Raw genomic sequence first — 23431 nt, 5'->3', positions numbered from 1 at the left:
CCCAGACATGCTTCCTTCCCCTTGCCTGGCTGAGCTGAGGGGGCTGCAGCACTCTGCCATTTGCTGTGACACTGAAGCCAGTGGAGAAGGGCTGGCCCAGGACACTGGGCAGCACTGGGCATTCCCACCCCACAGGAGGGAGCAGAGCCAGGCAATGCCAGCAGCAAGAAGGGGCAGGGAGCAGAGCTGACTCAGAGGGAGAACCCAGCCCTCATCCTGCTGCCTGAGAACTGGGAATTGTGAGTGCCTGTTGCCCAAAGGGGTCAGATTCTGCTGCTGTCCCTGACTCCCGTCAACCAGTCACTATCCCTCCCACTACCAGCAGCCAGCTTGCTTGTCCACGGCTGCAATATGGCCAAAGCAAGCAGTTTTGCTACCAACAGCCTCCCACCTAAAGGAACTTCCAACATTAGCAGCATTTTGCTACTGAATTGTGTTTAAATTCTTTTTGAGATTTGCTATGCAATTCAGCTGTCAAGCCTAAAGATCTGTATCATTCTTTTGTCTCCATCTCTCTTGGAAAGAAATGGGTACTTCTCAGGTGATTTGGTTTGTCTTGAAGATCAACTGCAACTACCCTGGAAGTGCCCCTTTCTCTCTACCAACTATAGTGGCAAATCCACCTGACTGCCTCCAATGAAGAAGTCTGTTCTGTCGACATCCAGGAGTCAGTTTGATTGTCCATACACTGCTGCCTAGGGTCATTTGGGATCTTCTGTGTTATTCAGCATGAATTTAGCTCAAGGAGGATTGATTTCCACAGCTCTTGTACCTTATATGCCATCCCTACACTGTTCACTGAGTAATAGGTAACAGAGCTACAGCACCTTCAATTAATTATTTATCTGTCGTGGTGTACCAGAATTAAGTCCTTACAGTGGAATAGGTGCCTACATATAAGTTAGGCATCTCAACTTTGAAATAGCTAGGGAGATTGAGCACTCAATCCATTTGCACTTACAAAGGTGATTTCAGATGCCTAAGGGTATCCAAAATATCTGCACAGGACTGCCAGATCTGATAGAGGAGGTACGGGAAATTCATGTGCTCCTGCAGTGGTCACTGGAAGTTGAGCAGGAGACGCTGGGGCATCTCAAATGACACTATGCTGGTGTGCAAGCAACTAAAGTGAGGCCCCAAGCAATCCAGCCACACCTGGGAGCATTTCAGCATACACAGAAATAGGCACCTGCATCCAGTCAGCTGGGACTGACTGACCTTATGACTGTTTGGGAGCTGAGACACTCAGTTCACATTTAGGTAATAACTATCAGAAATCTAAATTTAGGTGCCTCTATCTGCAGGTTACATCCTGTCCCTCAAGGGGGGTGACAGCCATCTCACCTTTCTGGTGTGATCACGGTGCCTTTTGTACTGGCGCATGTAGACCAGTGGTGCCTCTCCATCCTCCTTGGCACAGCATAAGAGCCATGGGCACCATGTCTCACACTACACTAAGTCAGCAGCCCTCAGTCTCCTAAATCACTCGGGACTGATTTTAAATGTAGCCCCATTAGCCTTCTGAAAGTACAGGTTATGTTTGATGACTGATTCTCATGGATTTCTCAAGCATTCTGAAAAATGTCTGTTATTTTTATATTTTCTTTTTTTCCCTGATATAATTTGACATGGTTTATTCCATGAGGTTTTGTGTGTCTGTGTGAATGTAGGGAAGTAGCAGGCAGTCCATAATGTGCTCTGACAAGATGCAAATAGGCTGGCAGTGACCTTTGAAAGCTTCTTGGCTTATTTTCCTAACACAAGTTGGGTCCCACTGAGATAGTGCTAAGCTTCTCTCCATCACTACCTATTTTCTCATTTTTCATAACTGCCTCCTTCTTGGCTGGTTCACTAAGCCCAGGATGTTCTTTAAAGTTTGGATTAATTTAATTGAGAGAAACCTGGTATGTCTTTTCCTAAGAAGCCTCAGGATTTTACAGTAAAATAGAAGTGGGAAGGATGTAAAGAACTGTCTTAGGGCTCAGCATGGCCCACCCCACTGAGTGCTTCCTTTCGCTGGATGAGCTGTTCATCCCTGCAGGTCCTCATGTACTTCTGTGCAGAGTGGAAGAGAGAACTCTCACGTATGAATTCTGTGGCAATCTTCACATTCAAAAAGGATCAGCACTCAGAAATAAGCCAGAAGCCCTAAAACAAGCAAAATTAAAAAGCAGATGAAACAACTGTGGGCACTTAGACCTCAGCACAGGCATGTGCAGCTGCTCTACCCCCACCCCTGGTTTTGGGAAGAAGCACATACTTTGTGAGGTGAGGGGGATTTTTAGGTTTGGGGCTGTGTGTAGGGACTGAGTGCATGTGGGTAGGACCTGATGTCAATTCCTTAATCAGGATAATGAAATACTCCCAGTGAGTAATATTTAAAATAACAAATGAAGTCATGAACACATTGGATATACTCGAGGATTTAGACGGGGTTGTGCTGATAGGTGTGTCGGGCCAGAGGCATAAAATGTAGAGCAAGGGGGAATTTGTCATTGCCTTTGTTCATTAACTGTTTGGGCCAGCAATTTGGACAAAGTGACTCAGCGCCCGCGAGCAGGCAGAACCGAGCCTTCAGAAAGCAAGGCTAGTCTCAGCGAGGCACAAGGAAAGCCAAGCTGCCCTTCTCAGGAAAGAAGCGGGCGGCTCTCACTGGCACGGGTGGAAGGGGCAAGCAGAGCAGACGTGTCCCCAAAACGCAGACGCAGCACCTGTTGAGAGCCCCGAGGAAACAAACCATCTCTGGATCCAGGCTTGCCACTGGCCACTCTGGGCACTGCGGGTCGCTCACACACCATCGCCTCCTCATCGCCTACTTTGCAAGCAGTTTATCTGTCGAGAAAGCAGGCAAAGAAACAAAAGGCTTGGAGCAGGGAGGTGACGCGCTGCTATTCATAATCGCGGTCCCCACCCACGGGTGCCAGGAGTCAGACAGGGGAGCACCTTATCCCCTTATCAGTCCGGTGCCTGACTGGGCAGCATTCAGCGCTGTCCCGGGGCTCCATCTCCACCCCGACGCAGGGGTGAGTGCCCCGCTGACGTCAGGGGCCCTTACTTCATTTCCTGGCACAGGGGCCCAATTTTCGCAGCCGTGTCCTCTGGGAGAGGAGAGGCGGTGGAACTGGAATAGGCGTGCTCAGCCCCACCTCCTCAGCCCTCCAGCTGTTAAAGCTCCCAAGAACGGCGGGCGCAGAGCTGCTGCTCGGCCGGGGCTCCAGCAGCGGAGGCGCACGGGTACTGGTGCGCTGGAAAAGTACCTCTCCTGGACGGAGCCTCCCTGCTGCCTTCACCGGGCAGGACCCAGAAAGGTAGTTCAAGACAATGTTTACAGGATGCGGGGCGGGCTTGCCTTCTGCAGCCGGGTTGGGATGGCGTGAGGGACCATGGCTGTGCGGGGTGCGAGAGCAGGGGCATGGAGTGCCACAGTGAACTGAGTGCCTCCCACCCTTGACTCTAAGATGGGACTGCCAGCTGGAGCTGGGGAGACGCTCGCGGGAAACGATTTGAAATTTTTGGGTGAACTGGTGCATTGTATGTGCAAATTTCAATGGGAAAACAGTACCAAGGTGGAGGGAAAGAACTCCTTGCTCAAGCGAGAGCTGTGATTTGGGGTGTGTTGTCTAAGCTACCGCAGCAGAGGCTCTCTTGTACGAACTGCAGAGCCCATTGGAATTTTTAGACACTGCTGTAGGTGCTGGATGAGCAGACTCAGCTTCTGACCCAGGACACAGGGTAGAGGCTCTTCATGCCTCACAGGACATCTACCCTGGAAAAAAAAGGAGAAGGCAGTAAAAATGGTTTCAAGTATCCCAGTTCTCCAAGTCAAGAAGGTTATTTTCCATCCCATTTGTCCCAGTGGTCGTGGTGGCTGGCTGTAGCAAGCACCACTTGCAGTCCGCACCAGTCAGACCCGAAGCTATGGGTGTGCTCCGTGCTCTCTTGAGGTCACTCACGCTGGTTCTCTGGGCTCTCCACGTGCCTCGACAGCGAGCACCAGTCCTGTCTGCCAGAGCTGTGAACAGATAAGCTAATCTAATCAACAGTAAATGTCTGTGGAGAAAAGAATCTTTTCTTAAAATTTTCTGAAAGACTCATTATTTATTACTCACAATTGTCCAGATAACCCAGGTATCTGTGTAAGAGATCATAAATCTCCAAAATTTTGTGTACATTGATTGTAAAAACTCCTTCATGTGTTATCCACTTATTCCATTCTCTGTGTGGGAGTCCAAAGTTCCTGCACATCTGAATAATTTGCATTTTATTGTAGCCAGCCTTTTGAAGAGCTGCACATCTTTTACACAGTAAGCTAGAAGCTGGAAAAATATTTCCCCAATTCAGTTATAAGCAGGTCCATTGAAGCATATGTGGGGCTGAGAGTGAGTTAGTGATATTTTCACCCTTTGTTTATCCCTTGGTTAGATCAACTGCCATTTATTAAAAACACAATCTGCATTCACCAAAATCTGCTGGGAGGGTTTGAGAGCCATCTTCCTAAGTCCAGTATGTTGTTTTGGAGCAGCAAAATCAAGACAAATGCCACAGAGAGCACTAACGTCTAAATTTTGAAGGGTTAATTTTTTCTTTATCTATTAGAAAGCCTCTGGTTTTCCAGGGTGGGTCACCATTAAGTGACAGGTTTGCTCATGTTTCATAGTGATATTGTAGCTAAACTCCTCTTTTGATAGATTTTAGGGACTCAAGCCTAACTGAGGAATTTAGTATTTAGAAATCAGTACCTGGCCCCTAGGATCTAACCTCTATGTGCCTGTGTGCATGCATAATGGACATTGATGTGTCAAAGGTTTCTGCATATGCTTCAAGGTCCCAAGAAAAAAGGGAACCTAATTCCCCTGAATAGCCCACTTAAGCTCTCTTATCCCCTGGGAGACAGGCTTGCTCAGACAGCACTGAAATCCTTATGATGAGACAGCAGGAATGTGTTAGAGACCTTGACATCCCTGGCTTCTGGACTCCTCACGAAATAACTTGGTGGTTACTTCTCACACAATGAGCAGCGTTAGCTCTGACATGTCAGGCCTCTAGTCAGTGCAAGGCAGTATCTTGGGGAGGAGACTGAGGTCTTTGAGACACTCCTTATTGCTACACTGCCACGAAGAAGGAGAAGTATGAATTTAGGGCTAGTGGTTGGTGGCCTGTATTTGCTGCTGAATTTGGAGTGAGAAGGGCAATGCTGGAAGCATCCAGGTTAGTTATCTGCTAGGTAAAAGGTGTTGAAGTTCCCCCTTCATTCATAACAGTAAACCATAGCCAAAAGCGCCTCAGAGAATGTAAAACGGGAAAAATGAATGTAAAAGAGAACAATGAGTTTCCTGTTCTGCATTGTTTATCTGTGAATCTCCCTGGTATAAGGTACTGATATTGTTTGAACTTGTCAGAAGAGCGTAAACTGTGTTATGACTAACAGCTGCTCTAGTATCACAGAAGTGACAAGGCAGTCTCTGCACTGCAGGGCACCAAGCAAGTGCCTGCTCCAGCACCTCACATTCTCCCTGCTCCCCACACTCCTAAAACATTGCAGAACATCAGGCACAGTTCAGAGGACATGTAAGGTGAATTACCTCCTCCTGAGGGGCTTGGCTTGCCCTTGATGGAGAGTCAGTGCCCAGCTGTGAGATTACTCTGCTCCCATTGTCCCATGTCCTTATCGCTGTGGTATCCTTGCCCAACAAGTTGGGGACAGAGGTCTTTCTTGCCTCTCCTTCCCCACTGTTGACAGTACCCAGATGGTTGACTTGACAGCCTGTGTTTTCTCTTTTTCTACAGCTTTGGAGAGGTTGTTCAAGAGGGTGAGAGGATGACAACGTCACGACCCCCAGGCTGTGGCAGCATCGGTGCTGACTACCACCTGCTCTGTGACACAGAGAAGGCCTGGGGTATTGTCCTGGAGTCGCTGGCTGCAGCAGGCATCCTCATCACCATTTTCCTCATCTGCTCGCTCTTCTTCCTTATCTGCAAAGTCCAAGACAACAGCAAGCGGCACATGATCTCCGTCTATTTTTTCTTTCTTTTAGGCACACTTGGCGTTTTCGGTCTCACTTTTGCCTTCATCATTAAACTCAATGACAGGACTCGTCCCACTCGCTTCTTTCTATTTGGAGTCATCTTTGCTCTCTGCTTCTCATGCCTCCTCACCCATGCCTGCAACCTCAACAAACTAGTGAGAGGAAGAAAGCCCTTCTCCTGGCGAGTGCTGCTGCTCTTCATTGTTTCCTTTGCCCTGGTGCAAGTTGTGATCAGCATTGAATACTTAGTCACCATGTTAGTAAACCAGAGAGAAGAATTCCTGAATATGGCTCGGGAGAATACCAACAAGGACTTTGTCATGCTTCTGATCTACGTGCTCTTCCTGATGGCTCTGACCTTCTTGATTTCCATGTCCACATTCTATGGGTCATATAAAAGCTGGAAGAGGCATGGGGCACATGTCTTTGTCACTGTCCTGTTCTCCATTGCCATTTGGATAGTGTGGATCACTATGCTCATAAAAGGCAACACGGTTTTAGGCAAAGAAATGTGGGATGATCCTGTTGTGGCCATTGCTCTGGTGTCCAATGGCTGGATTTTCCTGATTATGTATATTGTCCCCGAAATTTGTTTCCTCACTGCCCCTCTGAAGCTAGAGGACTACCCTCCAGAAAATGACTTCTGCCAACCCAAGTTCATAAAGCAAGCAACTGGAGTGGACAACCGTGCCTACACCCAAGATGAAATTGTGCAAGGTATGGTGAAGTGACTGACTCCACTGTCCCCCCAGCCCTGAGCACCTCTTATGACCTAAAAGAGGTGGGAGAGCTACAAGATAGGGTTTGAAGATGATAGATAGATTAGAGGCTAGGAAAAAGTTTTAGACTGATGAAACTTTGGAAATGCACATGAAAGTTAATCTCCAGATGTGAGAGACATGACTGAGGACCAATGCAAAAGCTAAAGATAGGTAGGAGGAGTGACTGACTAGCAGACTTGCTGCATGTCAGGGCTGAAATATAACTGTTTATGACCCTGCTGTGTCTGGCAAGTCCATGTTAAAAATCAGGAGAGGTTTTTGTTTCTTAGTGATGTATCTGCTCTCCAGGCCTATCTAGATTATACCTTGGAGATTATTTATTCCAGTTTTGATCAGGTTCCCTTGTCCATGTGAGAATGAATCCATCATCTGAAAAGGGGGCAAGGTCTTCCTTTTCTGAATGAGTCTTTTGCCTACTTGGACAAAGCAAAACGTTCTATCAGTTGATGTTTCCCAAACCTGTGGGTGGGTAGGAGATGTGATTCCTCTGGCTGTGGATTTGCTACTGGTATCACGTTCATCACCTGGAGTCAGACCTCCAGGTTTGTGAAAGAATAGCTAAGAAAGGCTGTGCTCTCCCAGGGAATACCATGAAGGGGGTCTTGTGCATACGGGTGGGAGGGATTTGGCTGGTGGTGGTGGCAGTAATTGTGAGGCAACAGGAGGTGTCTAAACTCCAAGGCCACCTGTGTCCCTGTTATATGCAATACCATTCATTGCTCCTTTCAGAAAGAAATATTTAATGTCCTCCACCTACGGATTTTAGCCCATTCCTGCCTGCACATTGCACCGTTAGACCCATCTAAAAGCAGCTGCTCATGTAGCCACAGGCCCTCTGAGTCTCCCATGATGTGGTATTTCCAAGCTACTGCATAATGCTAAAGCACTAACTTTCCCCTGCTCTTGTCTTCTGACACAGGAGACCTCAGCTACTCCCCGTATGCTTCTCACTTTCAGATGAAGGTAAGTTCATGCCACTGTCACCTGCTTCACCACATGTGGGCTATAGGCTATTGTTCAGGTGCTGAAAGGAAGGGAAGGAGAAGGGGCAAAGACAGATGGACCTAGAGCAGGCTCTGTGAAGGCAGACTATGCTTTGTGTGGAGCCAGGTGATTCTGTGACATGTTCGTGGAGGTGCCTGTGGCTGGGAGGAAAGAAAGAGCTATGACATGTCCAGGGACATGGGAAGGCAAGAGGGGCCCAAGGTAAAGAGGTTGTGGTTTTCAATACTTCAGGATTTGGTACCACATAAGAAATCCCCTCTTTGAGCACAGTTCCTACAGTAGACTGTGCCCTTTCCTCAGGAGAGTGGACTTACTTCCTCAGCACAGGCCCAGAATGTATTCCCACCAGCAGACACTGGAAGTTGCAGTGCAGATCCACAACAGGCAGTCTGCATGTCCACCTGTCCATTCACCACAACCTTGCCAGGTCTAGTAGCTCACATCATGTTCCCACATGTCCTCTGGTGACATGTGCTTCTGTGCTTCCTTTTCAGGCCATTGAACCCCAGAATGATTTCTCCATCCCTCGCCCCAAGGCTCGGACAAGCCCATACCATGACTACACTGGTGGGAAAAGCCCCATGTAGCAGCTCCACAGTGAGCAGGGACTAAGTGCCCCTCAGCAGAGGCATGGGGAATGGGCCACACAGTGACAAGTGAGATGATCCTGCAGACAAGTCAAACCCACACCAGCAAAAAAGGGGAGGGATCCTCTTTCCCCCACACAGGCACATTTGTAGCGCCCTGTTATTCAAACGTAGCTTTCAGACACAGCTCTGGCCATCCTGTCCCTGTTCACTCTGCCTCCGTGGAATGGAGCTTTTCTCTTCTGATGGAAGAGCATCCTGGCCTATTTTCAGCAGGAATGCGAGAGAAGCAGGAAGATCATCAGCTGTGTCTGTGAGTGTCTTTGCCCCAGACAGGACCTGCTTTAATCAGGTCATGGGGGTGCCTGCACCCCTCACCTGATGGGAGAAAAGGAAGGATCAGGAGCATCAGCCCTACACATTCCTTCCTCCTGCCCACCCACAAAGACATCTCAGGTACTTCTGAGGACATCTTTATCTATCCACTGTTACTTTTGTGCCTACTCCCAGCCCTGCCCGGCTGTCCTGCACAGATCAGTGGAGAAGAGACAGAGAGAGGAAGAGTATTTATTTTTTCGTCTTCATATTTGCTTCCAGCACCTTCCTTATCATCTAGGGACCATGTTGGAGATGGGAAAGAAAACTTGAAGACATAAAACCATATACACCAAATTACCCTGACACATGTTCCAATTAATGTTCTGACAGCTTCCTTTCCAGCTCTGGCTCCTACCCATGTGCCCCGGCTGAGCTCCCCAAGGTGCCTGCCCCCCTGCAAACTCTCCCTCCCACCCTGGCCACTCCTGGCTGTGAATCCCCTGAGACAAAGCCTCTTCTGTGTGGCTCCTTGCAATACCCTGGTGGGGTATAATCCTGTGAACCCTGGATCTCAACCTCTTCCTGAGTGTGTCTGTGCCATTAACACAAACATTTCCCAAGCAGCCAGGTTACAGAGGGCAGACACCCCTCTTCCCAGGCATGAGTGAGCAAAAGTGTGTGTGTGTGGTGTGTGGTGTGTGAACTGCACCCTGGTGATGAGCAATGAGTCTGCAGAGTTGAATCATTCTGTAACCTACTTTGCATTTGCAAAATATCTTTCCATGGTATTTCATATATAACTACAGAGAGCTCTCCAAGTGGGTGTGTGTGGCACACTGGCGTCTGACACAGCTGTATATTTATTTAGTACTTTGTATATGGACTGTTTAATTAATAAAAACCCAAACAGCCTATGAGAAACTGGTGTTCTTCCTTGGTAATGTGAGTCCTGTAATGGCTGGTGGGGTGACAGCAATAGCTCTCCATGGGATGGAGTGGGCCACCTGGGAGGTTGCACTTGGGGAAAAATGACAGAGAGATGCTTCTTTAAAGCTGTCTTTGTGGACCAAAGATCTGTTGCTTGAGGGTGCAGAGGAAGGGTTAGTAGCTTCTCCATGCTACGTTTTTGAATAAAATCGATTCAGTGTTAGGAGTGCTTAAGAAATGAGGGAATATAAATCCAAGCCACAGCAAGCAAATGCCAGACGAAAGATGTGAACTTTTCATCACTGCACATGTCTGTATCTACTGGGTCAGTACTCCTGTATTTATTCGCTTGTCTCTTGTTGGATACCTGCATGATCAACAATAGGAAAGGGATTTGTAGGTATGTAATTCAGTTTGTAAAAAATGTCTTTCTGATGTTCTGAATACATGTAGTATTTTTGTTTGAAAATAGAAACAATATCAAAGCAAAATCATGTCAATGAAGATGATGATAATAATAAATTTTAAACCTCCTGATAGTATGAGGCTATAATTTCCCTTTTTAGAGGATACTCTCCCATGAGATTCTACATGGTGTGTTATGCTACCACATACCCTTATGCTCTTGGCAAGTAAACCCCTTCCTCAGGCACAATGCTGTCTAGAATCAGGCATCCTGGGTCTTTCCCACTCTGCCTACCAGTACTGCAGAGCAACACAAGGACATCTGAGGCTTCTGAACCCCTTGGCATGAGAAAGATCCCTCCTAAGGATTGATTTTGAAATGTATCACAGGATAACCTGCATTTTTGTTGTGAATTTGAGGTGCAAATGATGCTAACCATCCTTCCTCTTCTCTCTTCCACATATACAGTCCACAGGTGTAACAGAGAGGATGAGGGAGAAAACTCAAGGATGCTAATATTACATTGGAGAGCAGGCTTGGAAAAGAGTTTGTGAAGCTGTGATGCAACTTGTTGACTTGCAGACTGACGGTAGGAGGGGTATTCTTGAAACAGTACCTAACTTTCAAGAAATTAGCTTTTCAAGCAGATGTGGTGTCATTGATAAGTATATATTATGTCTCAGGATGATTCAAAATGTGTTGTAAGAGAGCCAGCTCCTCTGCTTCAGTGGAGTCTGGTAAAGCAAAGGAACAGGCTAATAGGAAAAATGGGAGTGAAGTGTGCTGTTACTGTGTGTTTTCCATATCCCAGGCACTTACCAACTCCTTCACTAACTGCCACTGACCAGAAAGAACCTCCCAATGTGCCTTGGCCCCAGAAGTGGCAGAACTAGGTGGGATGAGAGCTATCATATGCACTCCCATTGATTCAGGGCATGGCGATTTTCTTGACTATTTGGTTGATACTGTGCATGCTGCTTGGCAGAGAATGAAAATCTCCTTCCATGGATTTAGAATGCCTTTTGGAGTATTTTTTTTAAATCTCTATAATGACAGAAATACTAATCTGCCCAGGGTTATTTTGCACTTTATTGCTATTAAGGCAGCTTTGCATGAGAGCTCATTTAAATGCCAAAATAAATATGAGTTTCTGTGGAACTTGGCGCTGCTGGGTAAGGGTTTCTCACACCTCAGGAGAGACTTTTGGAAAAGCAGCAGTTTCCTGTCTCCCTATAATTGAGCTTTAACCAAACCAGCTGGCCACTTGGTCACACACAGGTCCCAGGGAAATCCTAAACTGGTGGGGCCAGACAGACTAGACCCAAAAGGAACAAGTGAGTTGAGGAGGCAGGATCTGTTGTTTCTGAAAACCTACTCACTGGGAGGCCTGGGTAAACCCAGTAAGGCTCCTCCTTACACTCGCTGCTGCACAGGGCTCCCTTGGTGGTGGTGGTTGCAGGTGCTCTGCCTTCAGGACCCTGTGGTTTCCCATCCCTCCTCTCCCTGTTTAACGATACCAGAGAGCCAGAAATGTACACACCAGAGAAGGGTTGGCACAGAGCGCACCTGGATTATGAAAGCAGCCAGGATTATCAGGAGGCAGGATAAACTGCTGAACTTCAGGTCAGGGGTGTTATGGGAAAATAGCAAAGAAGGACAAAAACACTCTTCGATCCCAGGACCTTCAGGGTCACCATCCATGGCCTTGCCAGGGCTGTAGGGCTCCACGTGCCTAGCCAGGGGTGAACATGGAGGGCGTAATAAACCCTTGGGGCACAGACCCAGGTCAGTGGTGACACAACTTGGAATGAGGAGGGACCTTGCTGGGGTCACCTCCTAAGTGCTCCCTGCCCCTTCTGGGAGCTCCTGCCAGTGGCACCTGCCCTAAACAAGATTTTTCTTTAAGAGGGATTCACCCTCTTCCTAAAAGTCCTTTAGCCCTTGCTGTGGTACAGGGGTCATGGGTCCCTCTTCCTCAGCTGGGACCACTTTCTCCAGGCTCACAAAGCCAAGTGATCACTTTAAGCAGATCTCCTCCCCAAGGAACAGAATCACAGGGCCACAACTTGGATGTGGCAACTTTTGGTCCCAGGGTGCATGGTGCTCCTTTGCCAAAGGTGACTGACTGCCTCACAGCAGGGCTGACGGTACAGGTGGTGTGTCCAGTGCCCAATTACAGCAGTCACCTTCTCCCACACAAACCTTACACAGTAGGCTTCAGTGTGTCTCATCACACTGGACCAGAACCAGAGGTAGCTGAAGAGGAGAAATGCCTCCCATTTTCCTGCCTCTGACAGGCAAAGTGAACAGCTGGGAGCTGTCTCCTTCAGTCACCCCTGTAAGCTGCACTACAGCCTGTGAGCAACACCTAGAGAGGAACAACACTCGGGAGCAAGAGATAGCATTCAGCTCACCCTACATTTCCACTCACACTCTGCTCTTATACACACACAGTCCCCAGGGAGGGACTGATTTTGCAGTTTCTTAAAGACAAACGAGATCTAAAATCTGCTAATGTGAAAGTCATGTGTGAGTAGTTCCATGGGATGTCTCTTGTTTCATTCTGCCCCAAGAAGAATATTCTGCTCCCTTTAAAATGTAAGCTCACAGAGCATGCAAGGAGCTGGCGGTTCTGAGAAGCTTCAGAGTTCTTCCTTATTTCCAGCTCTTTCCTACATTTTAGTAGGTGTAGTTAGTGGTACTAGAGAGTCACTCAAAGGTTTTGGTACATGAGACTTCTGGAGAGGTCCAGTCCAGCTTCTGCCCAGAATAATGCTCATCTCAAAGACCAGTTTGAGGTAGGCTTTGAATGTCTCCAAAGGCAGATATCATACAGCTTTTTTGGGGTCCCTGTGCTGGTGTCTGACTGCTCTCATTGGGATTTTTTTAAACCTGTGTCTAATGAGATTTTCCCTTCTTGCAACTCCTCTGTCATCCCTTGACCTTTCACTGTGCACCTCTGAGAGAAGTCTGGTCCCATCTTCTCTATAGCACCTATTTAGTTAATAGACAAGAGCACCTGAATCCCCCTTAGCCTTTCCTTTGATGACTAAGCAGGTCCCTCAGTCTTTCCCCCTGGTGACATGATCCAAGCAGCTCCCAACAGTCTCAATGGCTCCCCTGCCAGATGTGTTCCTCTTCATCAAGCTCTGTAGCATGAGAGACCCAAACTGGACATGGTACTCCAGACAGAGCCTCCTGAGCACAAAATAAAAGGAAATAACCAATTCCCTCACCTTGCTGACTTTGCCCTTACTCAGACAGCTGGTATGTGGTTGGTGTATATTGCCATAAGTGTGCATTGCTGAACAATGCCTTCTTTAGACTCATGTTCCCCAGCACCAGTCACTCCCTTTGCCCTGGAGGAGCTTGTGTGGTTATAAATAGAAGGGACTGAACAGTCCTGAACTTCCCTCTGTAAGGCAGGTGGTTTTTTGACAGGAGCCAGAAATAGTACCCAAGGCCACTGAGCTGAGGGTTGCTTCTCCTAGGAGAAAGCCCTCGAGAAGGAAACCCAAGAGCCCCTGCTCAAATTTGCCTGCTTTCTGGGGCTCTGAATGCAAAGTGGAGGTGTGCCTCAGCGGGAGCAAGTCCAGCCCTTGAGTACCACCTGGTCTGTGGCACTGCACTCAGGCTGGGGTTGGTGAGCTGTTGGTGAGCAGCTGCACACAGTGGAGCTGTGCACTCTGGGGCACCCAGCCACCTCTGCCCGAAGGCAGTCTCTGACACTGCACTGAGCAGTGAGGGACAATGGCCAAGAGAGTCTCTGTTGGGGGTCCCTGCCAAACTCCAGCCACCTTGGCTCCTTTCGGCCTGGGACACGTCTTGTCCCCTCTCCCTACCTGCAGCACACTCACCTGCTGCACTCATTACTTTCCTGTTTAGGATTCTTTCCCTCCCTTAACGTCAACATGCACTGGCACATGCAGTTTCTAGGGAAACTGGTGTTTGCTTTGCTTTTGCTATGGTGACAAGTGAAGTACTCTGATAGATGTGAGTGCCATTTCCTGCAAAAGACTTTCTGAAGTGCCAGGCATGGGGCAGGAGCTGCCCTCCCATCTGACCAGGCTGATTTTATCTGCGTCTGTCTCCAGAGACAGCAGGGCTCTGCCTGGGTGGGCAGTTTCTTACATCAAACTGGTAACAGGTGTATTTGAGGAGAAAGCAAAGGCTGTGGCTTACAAAATGGGCATCTTGTTCTCTAACTAATTAGTCAAGAGCTGAAATAGAATGCTGTGTCTCCAACATGTGTTGCTTTCTGCTGTTTCTCTCTCAAAACAGTCTGTAGTGAGGAACCAATGCTTGAATATAGAGAAATGCTAAATATTTTTGATAAGATCCCTAATCATGGATGGAAAAGGAACTCGATATCCTCTGGTACTGCTCCTTGCTTAATACTACAAGAAACTGTGTTTTCCTGTAAATCATCTCTTTACTGGTTTTGCCAGACTGGAGAAACACACTTGAATCTCGGAAGTTAAGCACCGAGGTGCTGCTCAGTGTCACTGGATCATCCCAGGGTGCCCCTATAATCCAAAAACCTCTATAATCCAAAAAGCAGGCTGTTCCTGCAGGCACTCTGTTTTTAGCAGTGCTGAACCGCCCTCTCTCACCGGCTGTTTGCCACATCCTCAGCCCTTACCTCAGCCACCTGAGACTGATGCCAGGGGCAAAATGAATGAGGCACGCAGGGTCCCAGAGCGATTCCATCACCCACCCGGTACCCACGATGTTCTCCAGAGCAGTGGGCCACGTCCCAGCGCGCTAACTCTTGCAGGATTGAAAGCAACCTCCTGGAAAACGGGGAGGAGGCTGTGTTTAGGTTTCTGGCTCCTCAGAGGAAGGGGGAGGCGAGGCTGGGAGGATCGGTGCGAGGAGAGGAGCTGGCGGCAGGACTGGAAAGCCCGCGGGCGGCTCCTCCTGGCATTCCGCCAGCGGCCGCCGGGCGGCGCCCTTGCCCCGCGGAGCGTCCGCGGCGCCGGGGGCTGGTCCCGAGCGGGAAACGCGCCCGGCTCCGACAGGAACCGCACCCGGGCAGGAAAAGCCGCCTCAGCACAGCCTCGGTATTAACGCTCTTAATAACATTAGTATTATTATTAATAATAATAACAACAATAACAGGAACAGTAATGTTATTTCATGGCCTTGGACTTCGATAGAATTTGCAATTTTGCCACCAATGATTTCTTTGACTCAGCATGTTCCAATAACAGAAACAACAACAACAGTAAAAAACTCACACCAGAAAACCCAAGCAACTATAACTATGCAGCTGAAAAAAGAAATCTTATCCATTGTGACGTTCTGCTTGTTTTATACAGCAGCACAAAGAGTTTATCTCTGAACTCATTTTATTTTAGGCACAGTTTAGTTTGATTTCAACTAGCCTCTTCCTGGTTGTCTGCACTTCAGCTGCTGGAGAGAAATGGTTGCCTGGAGAGGCTGCTGCTCATCTTTGGTAAGGTATCTGTGGTCAAGGAAGATCAGTCAGACCCCAGACCCTGCACTGCAGACTCCTGATGCTTCACAAGGCTGCGAGAATGGGCAGTTGCAGGGGTGGGCAGCAAGTGGGCATGCTTCTGGCAAACTGAGTGTCCACGCAGAATACAGGTCATCAGCTCTGCTCCCCATTCTGTGTGCAGCTTCCCAAATGGAGGCTACCAGCTTCTGGGCTTGCCTTAGGTGGAACTATGCCAGTCAGAAAGCCAGGAGACTGCCAGCGTCAAAGTCTGTGGTATCTGGCAACAACACGGACAAATCTGTTACACAGTGAAGAATCAGGTCTTTGTCCTTTCTCCTCACCCATCACAACCATCACTACTACATATAGAGACTGTGTTGTGGTTCTCCTGTGCTACATCCAGATTTTTGGGTTTAAATCAGCAAATGATTTGTGTGAGATGAGACATTACCAGGGCCAAGATTAAGTGCCCAGTTCCTGAGCACAAGTCAGCTCACAAACAGATGGATTCACTGATGCAAGGATGTGTGTGCTGGGCCAAGGTATGCTCAATTCTCTAGAGTACAGGCAGATGGAAGGAATGTGGGACAATTGTAGTACTGCTTCAAATGACCTAAGAGCAGTCTACTCAGTTTTTGCAGCATCGCAGTGCCACTGTCCCCCACTCTGCTACCCTGCTCCTGTCCTAGGAGGACATCAGCTCACTGCTCACTGTGCTTAAGTGAACTCTCTGAAAGTCAAACAAAAACCTGTCCCTTGTGAGGATAATGCCTTGAGAGGCTACCTAGAACAGTGGCTAGACAGTGTTAAAGGAATAAAATAGGTATTTGTTTAAAAGGCCTTCAGAAAGTACACCTTGGGCAGTACAAGAGCCTGGCTGAGGCTCCACTAGATGGACAACAGCTATCACATTTTCACACTTCTGTAAGTTTTGGTCCATTTACATACTGGGGTTAATTAATTGTCCAACTACAGCTTCAGGTTATGAAGTTCCATCCTCTCAGTTTGCTCTCCTCAATTCACTGTTTATACTTTTTTGGGCCTGAAGCTGTAACGGTGTTCTTGGTTCTCAGGCTGGAAAGGATTGTTTTGCCTAAAGTTCTCCTCACCCTGTGAGGAGAATTTGCTAACACTTTATATGAAGTTCAGAGTTATATGCCAATGTATTGCAGAATCTGGAAACTATGAAAGCTAAAACTTAAGGCATCAAGGACACAAAATCTGGAACCGCCTCAGTTTCACCGTGACATCGGATCCTCAGTAGCCAGGCGGGGGCACTGTGATATCTGCATCCATCGTGAACACATGGTTCCGTTCCTGCCGAGTTACCCGGAACGCGTGAAGAAACACTATGAACTATTTTTAACCTGTTCAAAGCCTTCGAGTGAGTTCACACCAGATCACTAGTTTGTTTTTTGGTGGTGATCACATTTTTCATCCAACAGCAGCAGTTCTAAAGCCAGATGGTGTACCGAGGTGTCTAGCCCTGGTTCTGACTACCAGTGCTTTTTTTCCAAATCCTTGGACAAGTGGGGTGGGAGGAGGGGAAAGTCCTTTCTCTGCAAGTTTCATGATGAGTTTTGCCTTTTTTTGAATATCATTTGTCTTTATTGTCTGGCAATACTCTCTAAAAGTGGAATCAACTTTATGGAATGAATGAGGAAATGCTGAAAGAAGCTGCACGCTCCTTTACAGGTTCCCAGAGATGAAACCCTTGCTAGTGTCTAGCCTTATTTCTCTTTCACAGTGCACTCTTCAAATGTAGCCAGCTTTTGGGGCATGCTGTACCTCCAACTGTGTATACAATGCTCACACTGAAATTAATAGAAGCATGATGATACATTTGAAGTGAGAACATTGGGAATAAAAGTTAAATTCTTACAGGTACAATCAATGGCAAAAGTTTCTTTGACTTTATTTCTCACCTTAGAGACATCTATAGGTCTAAGTAAGGAATCATTTTTATGGATATATGTGTCTTAGCATAATCCTAAGAAATAAAAAAAAACCCCATGAACTTGGAAACATAAAAGGATTTCAAAAACATGTCTTTGCAGCCTCCTTCTTAACAGAGATTTGTTACTGTGCTTAACCCCACTCTCTCAACCTCAGTTCTACTCTGAGGAATAGGGTATTTTTTGTGTTTGATAGGATCATCACAATACATGTGAACAAGGTGCTGGTCACCAATATGCATTGGAGACCTTAGATCTGCTATTCAGAAATTCTCCTGTCTTGTTTTTGATATGTGTTTTGAGTTGCTAGGAGTCCTTCAGAAGGTCTTCCACATGCTTATCCTTCCATCATGCTAGCATGATGGGAAAATGATAATTCCTACATTCAGGGCAGAAGGTGAAGGTCAAATTTTCACCATGCCTAGGTGATTGCTCACCCACATGCCCAGGTGAATTGCTCTGTGTCATTCAGAAAAGAGACCCAAACCTGGGCTGCTTCCAGGCAAGGACTCAAACTACAGGAAGCAGTGGAGTCACCATGCCTGGAATTGTTCAAAAATCAAATCGAGATGGAATTTAATGATATGGCTTAGTGGGTATGGTGGCATTCAATTGAAGATTGCACTTGATAATCTCAGAGGTCTTTTCCAATCTATATGACTGATACTGTGCCCTCATTCCCCTCCCTGTAATGGAGAAATGCTCCCACCAACATCTGGTTTACAGGACAGAGGGGATCAAACAGGTAGGACAGCTCTTCTGAGCAGCAGCCTTCCTCAGAAGGGACACTATTATCAAGTATAAGGTTTAAGATCCCCTCCTGGAGGAGAATGACCTCTCACCTAGCACTGTTCATCTGCTTAAATGGAAGCCTCTGTAGGAAGAAATGAAGAGTGTCAAAATATCTGGGTGCTCTCAGGGCAAAAAGGGGATATTTGGTATACGTCTTCACATTCAGACTGTCCTATTGTCCCTGGCATTCAATTGCAAACCAAGCACAGAAGCTCAGTTCAGACCACACTGGCAGCTGGACTCCAGGACCTCTGTGGACCCTCTGCTTCAGCACTAATATTCGGCCTGTCCTGCCTTACCAGCTAGATGAAGCAAGTGCAGTTTCCTGGAACAAGCTGCATGCCTGCAACTTCTGCTGTGTAAAATCAGCCAGCAGCATCTTGCTGAAGAGATTTCATAAGAGGGAGGAAGCCATGGGTTAGCAGCACTTCGTCAAGGGATTTTCTGGCTGCAGCTATGCCTGGCTGAAACTCCCGATCCTTGTCTCATGAGCTGGACCAGATTTGCAATCATGAGCAGACATCAGGGGGAATGGGAGCATCTCCCAGTCAGGCAGAATGACCTCCTGTCTCCCTGGGCAGAACAGCTGAGATGCAGCTCCCTGCATCCAAACCATCCATCCTCCCATTACACCATGGCCTCCTCCTTAGTGTCCATCTGTTACCGTGGCCAAGGGGAGGAGAAAAGCAGGGTGGAATGTAATCCTGTCACATTGTGCTGACAGTGAGCATTCATCCATTGCGGTTTCCTCTGAGCACTGCTTTTCCTGTCTCAGCTCTGTCCAGCTCTGCAGGTGAATTCCTGAAAGGGCCGTGAACTAACTGTGCTTTCTAAAGACTGAAGAATGAGGACATTATTTACTTTGGTTGTCGATGGGCATCAAATGGTGTGAAAGAAATGTATGCCTCAACTCAATCACTATCTGGGACCAAAATAACAGATAAAAGGAGAAAATCTGTGGGAGTTATCATTATATGGAGTTGCCATGGAAATAGCATGAGAGAATTTGGAAGAGAGCTGACACACTATGTCTCCAGGAGGGCATAAATCTCTAGCTGGCCTCACTCCTTTTTATCACATTAACAGGCAATTTTTTTTGCTTCAGCAAGGGGTGGGAAAACATCAAAGCACAGCTCTGACATTTTTGTCTATCTGATTTCTTTGATGAAGACCTCCCTGACCCCTCAAGAAACAAAAAAGTGAACCCTAATGCTATTGGTAAGTTGCCCTAGAAACCATTTATTAATTTCAGTAAAATGATAAGAGGGATGTAATTTAAAGCAGAAAATATTTCTGACTTTTGTGAAATCATATTTTAAAACCCCTTTATTAAAAATGTACTATTCTAAGAGTTTTTTTCAAATAAAAAAATACGCACTTCATTAAAAAAGTGTTTTAAATTATGATTTGTAAGGAAAGGCATTAAAATTTGAAGGATCTCTTTCAGGTGAAGTTGCTGTCTTGTGCCATTTCAGTGTTCTGGGAAGTCTGTTTTATTCTCTTGTCTCAATTGCCAAGTCCCACTTTTAATCTGTCTCATCCCCCTGGTCAGGACAGGATAACCAAGTCTGCTCCTACGTTATACCCTGAGACTTCACAAACACATCTGCAAGGCATGGCGTTGTACAGGGGTGCTGTTTTGTAGGGTGCCATCCTCCTGCTCCCAAGCCCAGCTCTCCAGCCTGTGCTCCCGGCAGGCTGTGGGTCACTCCTCTGGTGGTCAGTCCCCACTCGGGGCTGTTGGTGGTGGCTGTGCCAATCTGACCCAGAGCCAACCACCACTTAGATGCTGGCATCCACCTGCACATGAGTACAGGTGTGCAAGTGTGAGTGCACAAAACCACTTCTGTTCAGTAACAAAATTGTTGTCCATGCCTATAAGACCTCACATTTTCTTTTGCTATATTATTGCTCCAATTTTGCCAAATGTTTTCCCAGGATATCGGTTTACCAGCCCCATATTCCACCCTTTCCTGCAGCTTAGGCTGCTACTGATTGTTACTGAGCACCTTTAGAGGCAAGAAGGACACTCAGCCTGCAGCCAGGCTCTACAGGGTAGAGGGTGAACAGGAAAGCCTGGAGCAGGGCAGCAGCAAAGCCTTCATATTTGTACCTGCTGCCTTTCAGCAGAGCCCATAGGCAGAAAAGGAGAGATGCCCAGGACCCTCCAACGAGATCTTATCCTCCCCACCCACCAGTACCCATGCATCACCCCTGCATGATTACTGCAAGAGCAAGTGAGATGAAAGGAAGCAGAATAACAAGAGAGGAAGACAAACAGCATGGTCCCCAAATGCTCCCCCAAGAGTCAATTCAAGTTATGTTTTAGCTATTGACCCAGTTATTTCTCAGACCACCATCTCACCAACCAAAATTCCACCATATCTGTGACTCCACTTGCAAAACCTGGAACCCCAAGAGATACAAAGGCCTACATTTTGAAAACCAGAATAGCTAAAGCCATGGAATTAATTTTTGTGGGGTGACAACTGTGGGCCAGGCTTCTTCTTTGGCTTATAGCTATCACGTTTGCCATAATGGCAGCAATTTCAAGTGTTTTCCCTAAAGCTGTCTTAAAGGAAAAACGGAGGAAAGGTGAAGGGAGGAAGGTCTTTTTTGATACCTGCATTTCTAAGACAAAATCTTACAATTATCTAAGAACAAAACTCGTGTTAAGTTCTTGTTGATTGTTTTGTCTCTTTGCTCAGCATCAATTTAAGATAAAATTATACACATAATTTTATAAATGTTATTTATAAAGCTGTGGATACATATTATGCATATTTTGTGCCAAAAAGAATCCATTTTTACCCCTGTGAGATGACAAGTCCCAAACACTGAATAATTCCATAGGGGCTATTTTAAGGCACTTGGTGGTGCATTTGTTGCTGAGTAGCATCTCTCTGTCTATAGCCATGGGAATAGACACCATTTTTAGCTTCTTATAATTCAGGAGCTGGATTCAGTCCAGAAGAGTTTGTCACAACAATTTGAAAGGCTATTTATGATAAACGGATTGGATTATGGGATCAACCATTTCAGAAAACAATTGTGCTTACCTTCACATCAGGACTGTCTGGGGAGCTCATATTCATCCCCTTGCTACATGTCCCAGGAGCAGGAACTGCAGCCACAGGGCAACTCTGTCAGGGTGGCAGTTCCCAGGGTATTTTCCTCATCTCTCTGATGTGCCTGGTTGTACCTTGCTGCTTTCAGCTGTTATCTGGAAGCAGGTGCCTTTAGTATTGCTTCAGCATTGCTATTTTCATTTGTTTTATGTGCATTCTGGGCTTCTATTCAAAATAAACAAATTTTTAAAGGCCAAAACCTAAATCATATGCTTCAGAAATAAGCCCGCCTTTTTCTCTCTTATTCAGAAATAGCATAATCATAATGAAAAATAGATTAACTCCTGTTGCCTGTTAACAAACCAGCTCTGTGGAGAGCTGTCTCCGGCCAAACGGCTCCCCTGGCTCAAGATCTGGCCTTCATTCCTGGATTCAGAGAGATGTCCTGTGCAGCCATTTAGAAGCTGATACAAACCACAACTGCACCTGAGAGGCAAAGTGGGGTACAGGGCACTGCCGACCCCACATGTGAGCAGTGCCACTTCCATGCCAGGTGAGATGTGGCATGAAGCTACACAGGGGTCAACACACGGGCAGATTGACAAATACACCTGGGAGGAACAAAACCACACCTGGGCACCCTGTGTGCTTGAAACTGCACCCATTTTTTCCACCTCTATTTGCTCCAGGCCCTGTTACCCCATTTGGATCAAAATCTGCAGGACAGCTTTCATCATTTTGAAAGCATCTGGGCAGGTTTCCAGCTTGAGTGTGTTTTAGACCAGGTTCCCAAGATGCAGTAGCTCATAAAAATGTCATTTCTGTTTCCCTCCCTGCCTTGGGACAGGGAGGAGCGCTCAGAACAGTCTCAGCTGCACTTTGTGCCTCAGTATTTTGTCTCTCCAGGGAAGCAGCGCCAAAAATGTCCTCAGAGGAGGAGCATTGCTTTCCACAAAGGCGTATACCAGAATCTTATGCAAAGCAGATGGCAACACAGCAGGAGAGTCAGGCAGGGAATTTCCAAGGAGATCTTTGCTCCCTGGGCCCTGCTGTAGGGAAGATATGTAGTCTGTCTCAAGGCAGGGCTGGAGAAGCTGGGAGGAATCTCTGGTTCCTCTTCTATGATTAGCTGTGCTGCAGCCATCATGGCATAAGCCCTGTTGAAAGGGGCTTGTCAGTGTCTCCACCAACATCCACCAAGGCAAAGGGCCATTGCAGGAGGTACAGAGCACCACGGACACTGCCTTCAACCAACCCACTCTCACACTGCCCTCCCCCGAGACAGCACAGCCAAGGCATCCACCTCCTCCTTCCTACACCTCCACAGGATTTCTTCTTCCCCTCCAGCCTGGGTTTCCCATACAGAGGTATCAGCATGCAGGTGTGTCAAGGTTTCACCCTAGCCAGCAATGAAGCATCACATAGCTACTTGCTGATTCACCCACCCTGGTGGGATGGGGACTAGAAGCAGAAAAAGAAAAGTGAGAAAACTTGTGGGTTGAAATAGAGACAGTTTAATAGATAAAGCAAAAGCCTTGTTTACAAACAAAGCAAACCAAGGAATTAGTTCCCCACTTGCCATGGGCAGGTAGGAGTTTCAGCCATCCCCAGGACACTAGGACCCCTATCACATGGAACAATTCCTCAGCAGGAAAAATAACACCACTCTGAACATCCCCTCTCCCTTCTTCCCCCCACTTTACATGATGTGTGGCACCATATGGAATGGAATATCAGCTGGGGTGGGCTGTCCTAGTTCTCTCCCCTCTCAGGTTCTTGTGCACCCCTGGCCTACTTGCAACAAGAAGCAGAAAAAGCCTTGGCTCTGCATAAGCACTGCTCAGCAATAGCAAAAACATCTCTGTATTATCAACAATTTTCAGCAAAAATCCAAAGCACAACCCCACACCAGCTACTATGAAGAAAATTAACTCTATCCCAGCCAAAACATACACAAAGTGGAAGCAAGGTACTGGAAAATGAGAGGCACAGTAATTACCCCCAAAAAACACCACTGCAGTAACCATCCCCTTCAAAGTACCCAGAATAAATAACACTACAGTTCATGAAAGATACTTCAATGAGCCAGCACATATTGATTTGG

General features: G+C 47.0%; 1 protein-coding gene and 1 long non-coding RNA gene across 2 annotated transcripts; one reads left to right on the top strand and one right to left on the bottom strand.

Moving 5' to 3' along the window:
• Positions 1–864: 864 nt before the first annotated feature.
• On the bottom strand, positions 865–20731 carry LOC134549964 (uncharacterized). The gene is made up of 4 exons (XR_010080226.1): positions 14694–20731; positions 3563–3766; positions 2712–2832; positions 865–2148 (listed from the first exon to the last, which is right to left on the bottom strand). It is a non-coding gene; the product is annotated as an uncharacterized LOC134549964 (long non-coding RNA).
• On the top strand, positions 2777–9639 carry LOC134549963 (retinoic acid-induced protein 3-like). The gene is made up of 4 exons (XM_063396146.1): positions 2777–3308; positions 5788–6743; positions 7728–7771; positions 8308–9639. Exons 2-4 carry the CDS (start codon positions 5819–5821, stop codon positions 8398–8400), a joined length of 1062 nt encoding a protein of 353 aa, XP_063252216.1. The 5' UTR covers positions 2777–3308; positions 5788–5818; the 3' UTR covers positions 8401–9639.
• Positions 20732–23431: the final 2700 nt, after the last annotated feature.

This window comes from Prinia subflava, chromosome 4, assembly GCF_021018805.1.
Source record: "Prinia subflava isolate CZ2003 ecotype Zambia chromosome 4, Cam_Psub_1.2, whole genome shotgun sequence".
In the NCBI taxonomy this organism is placed as follows: domain Eukaryota; kingdom Metazoa; phylum Chordata; class Aves; order Passeriformes; family Cisticolidae; genus Prinia; species Prinia subflava.
The sequence above is the reverse complement of the archived record's forward strand: the minus strand, read 5'-3'. Positions and strand labels throughout refer to the sequence as shown.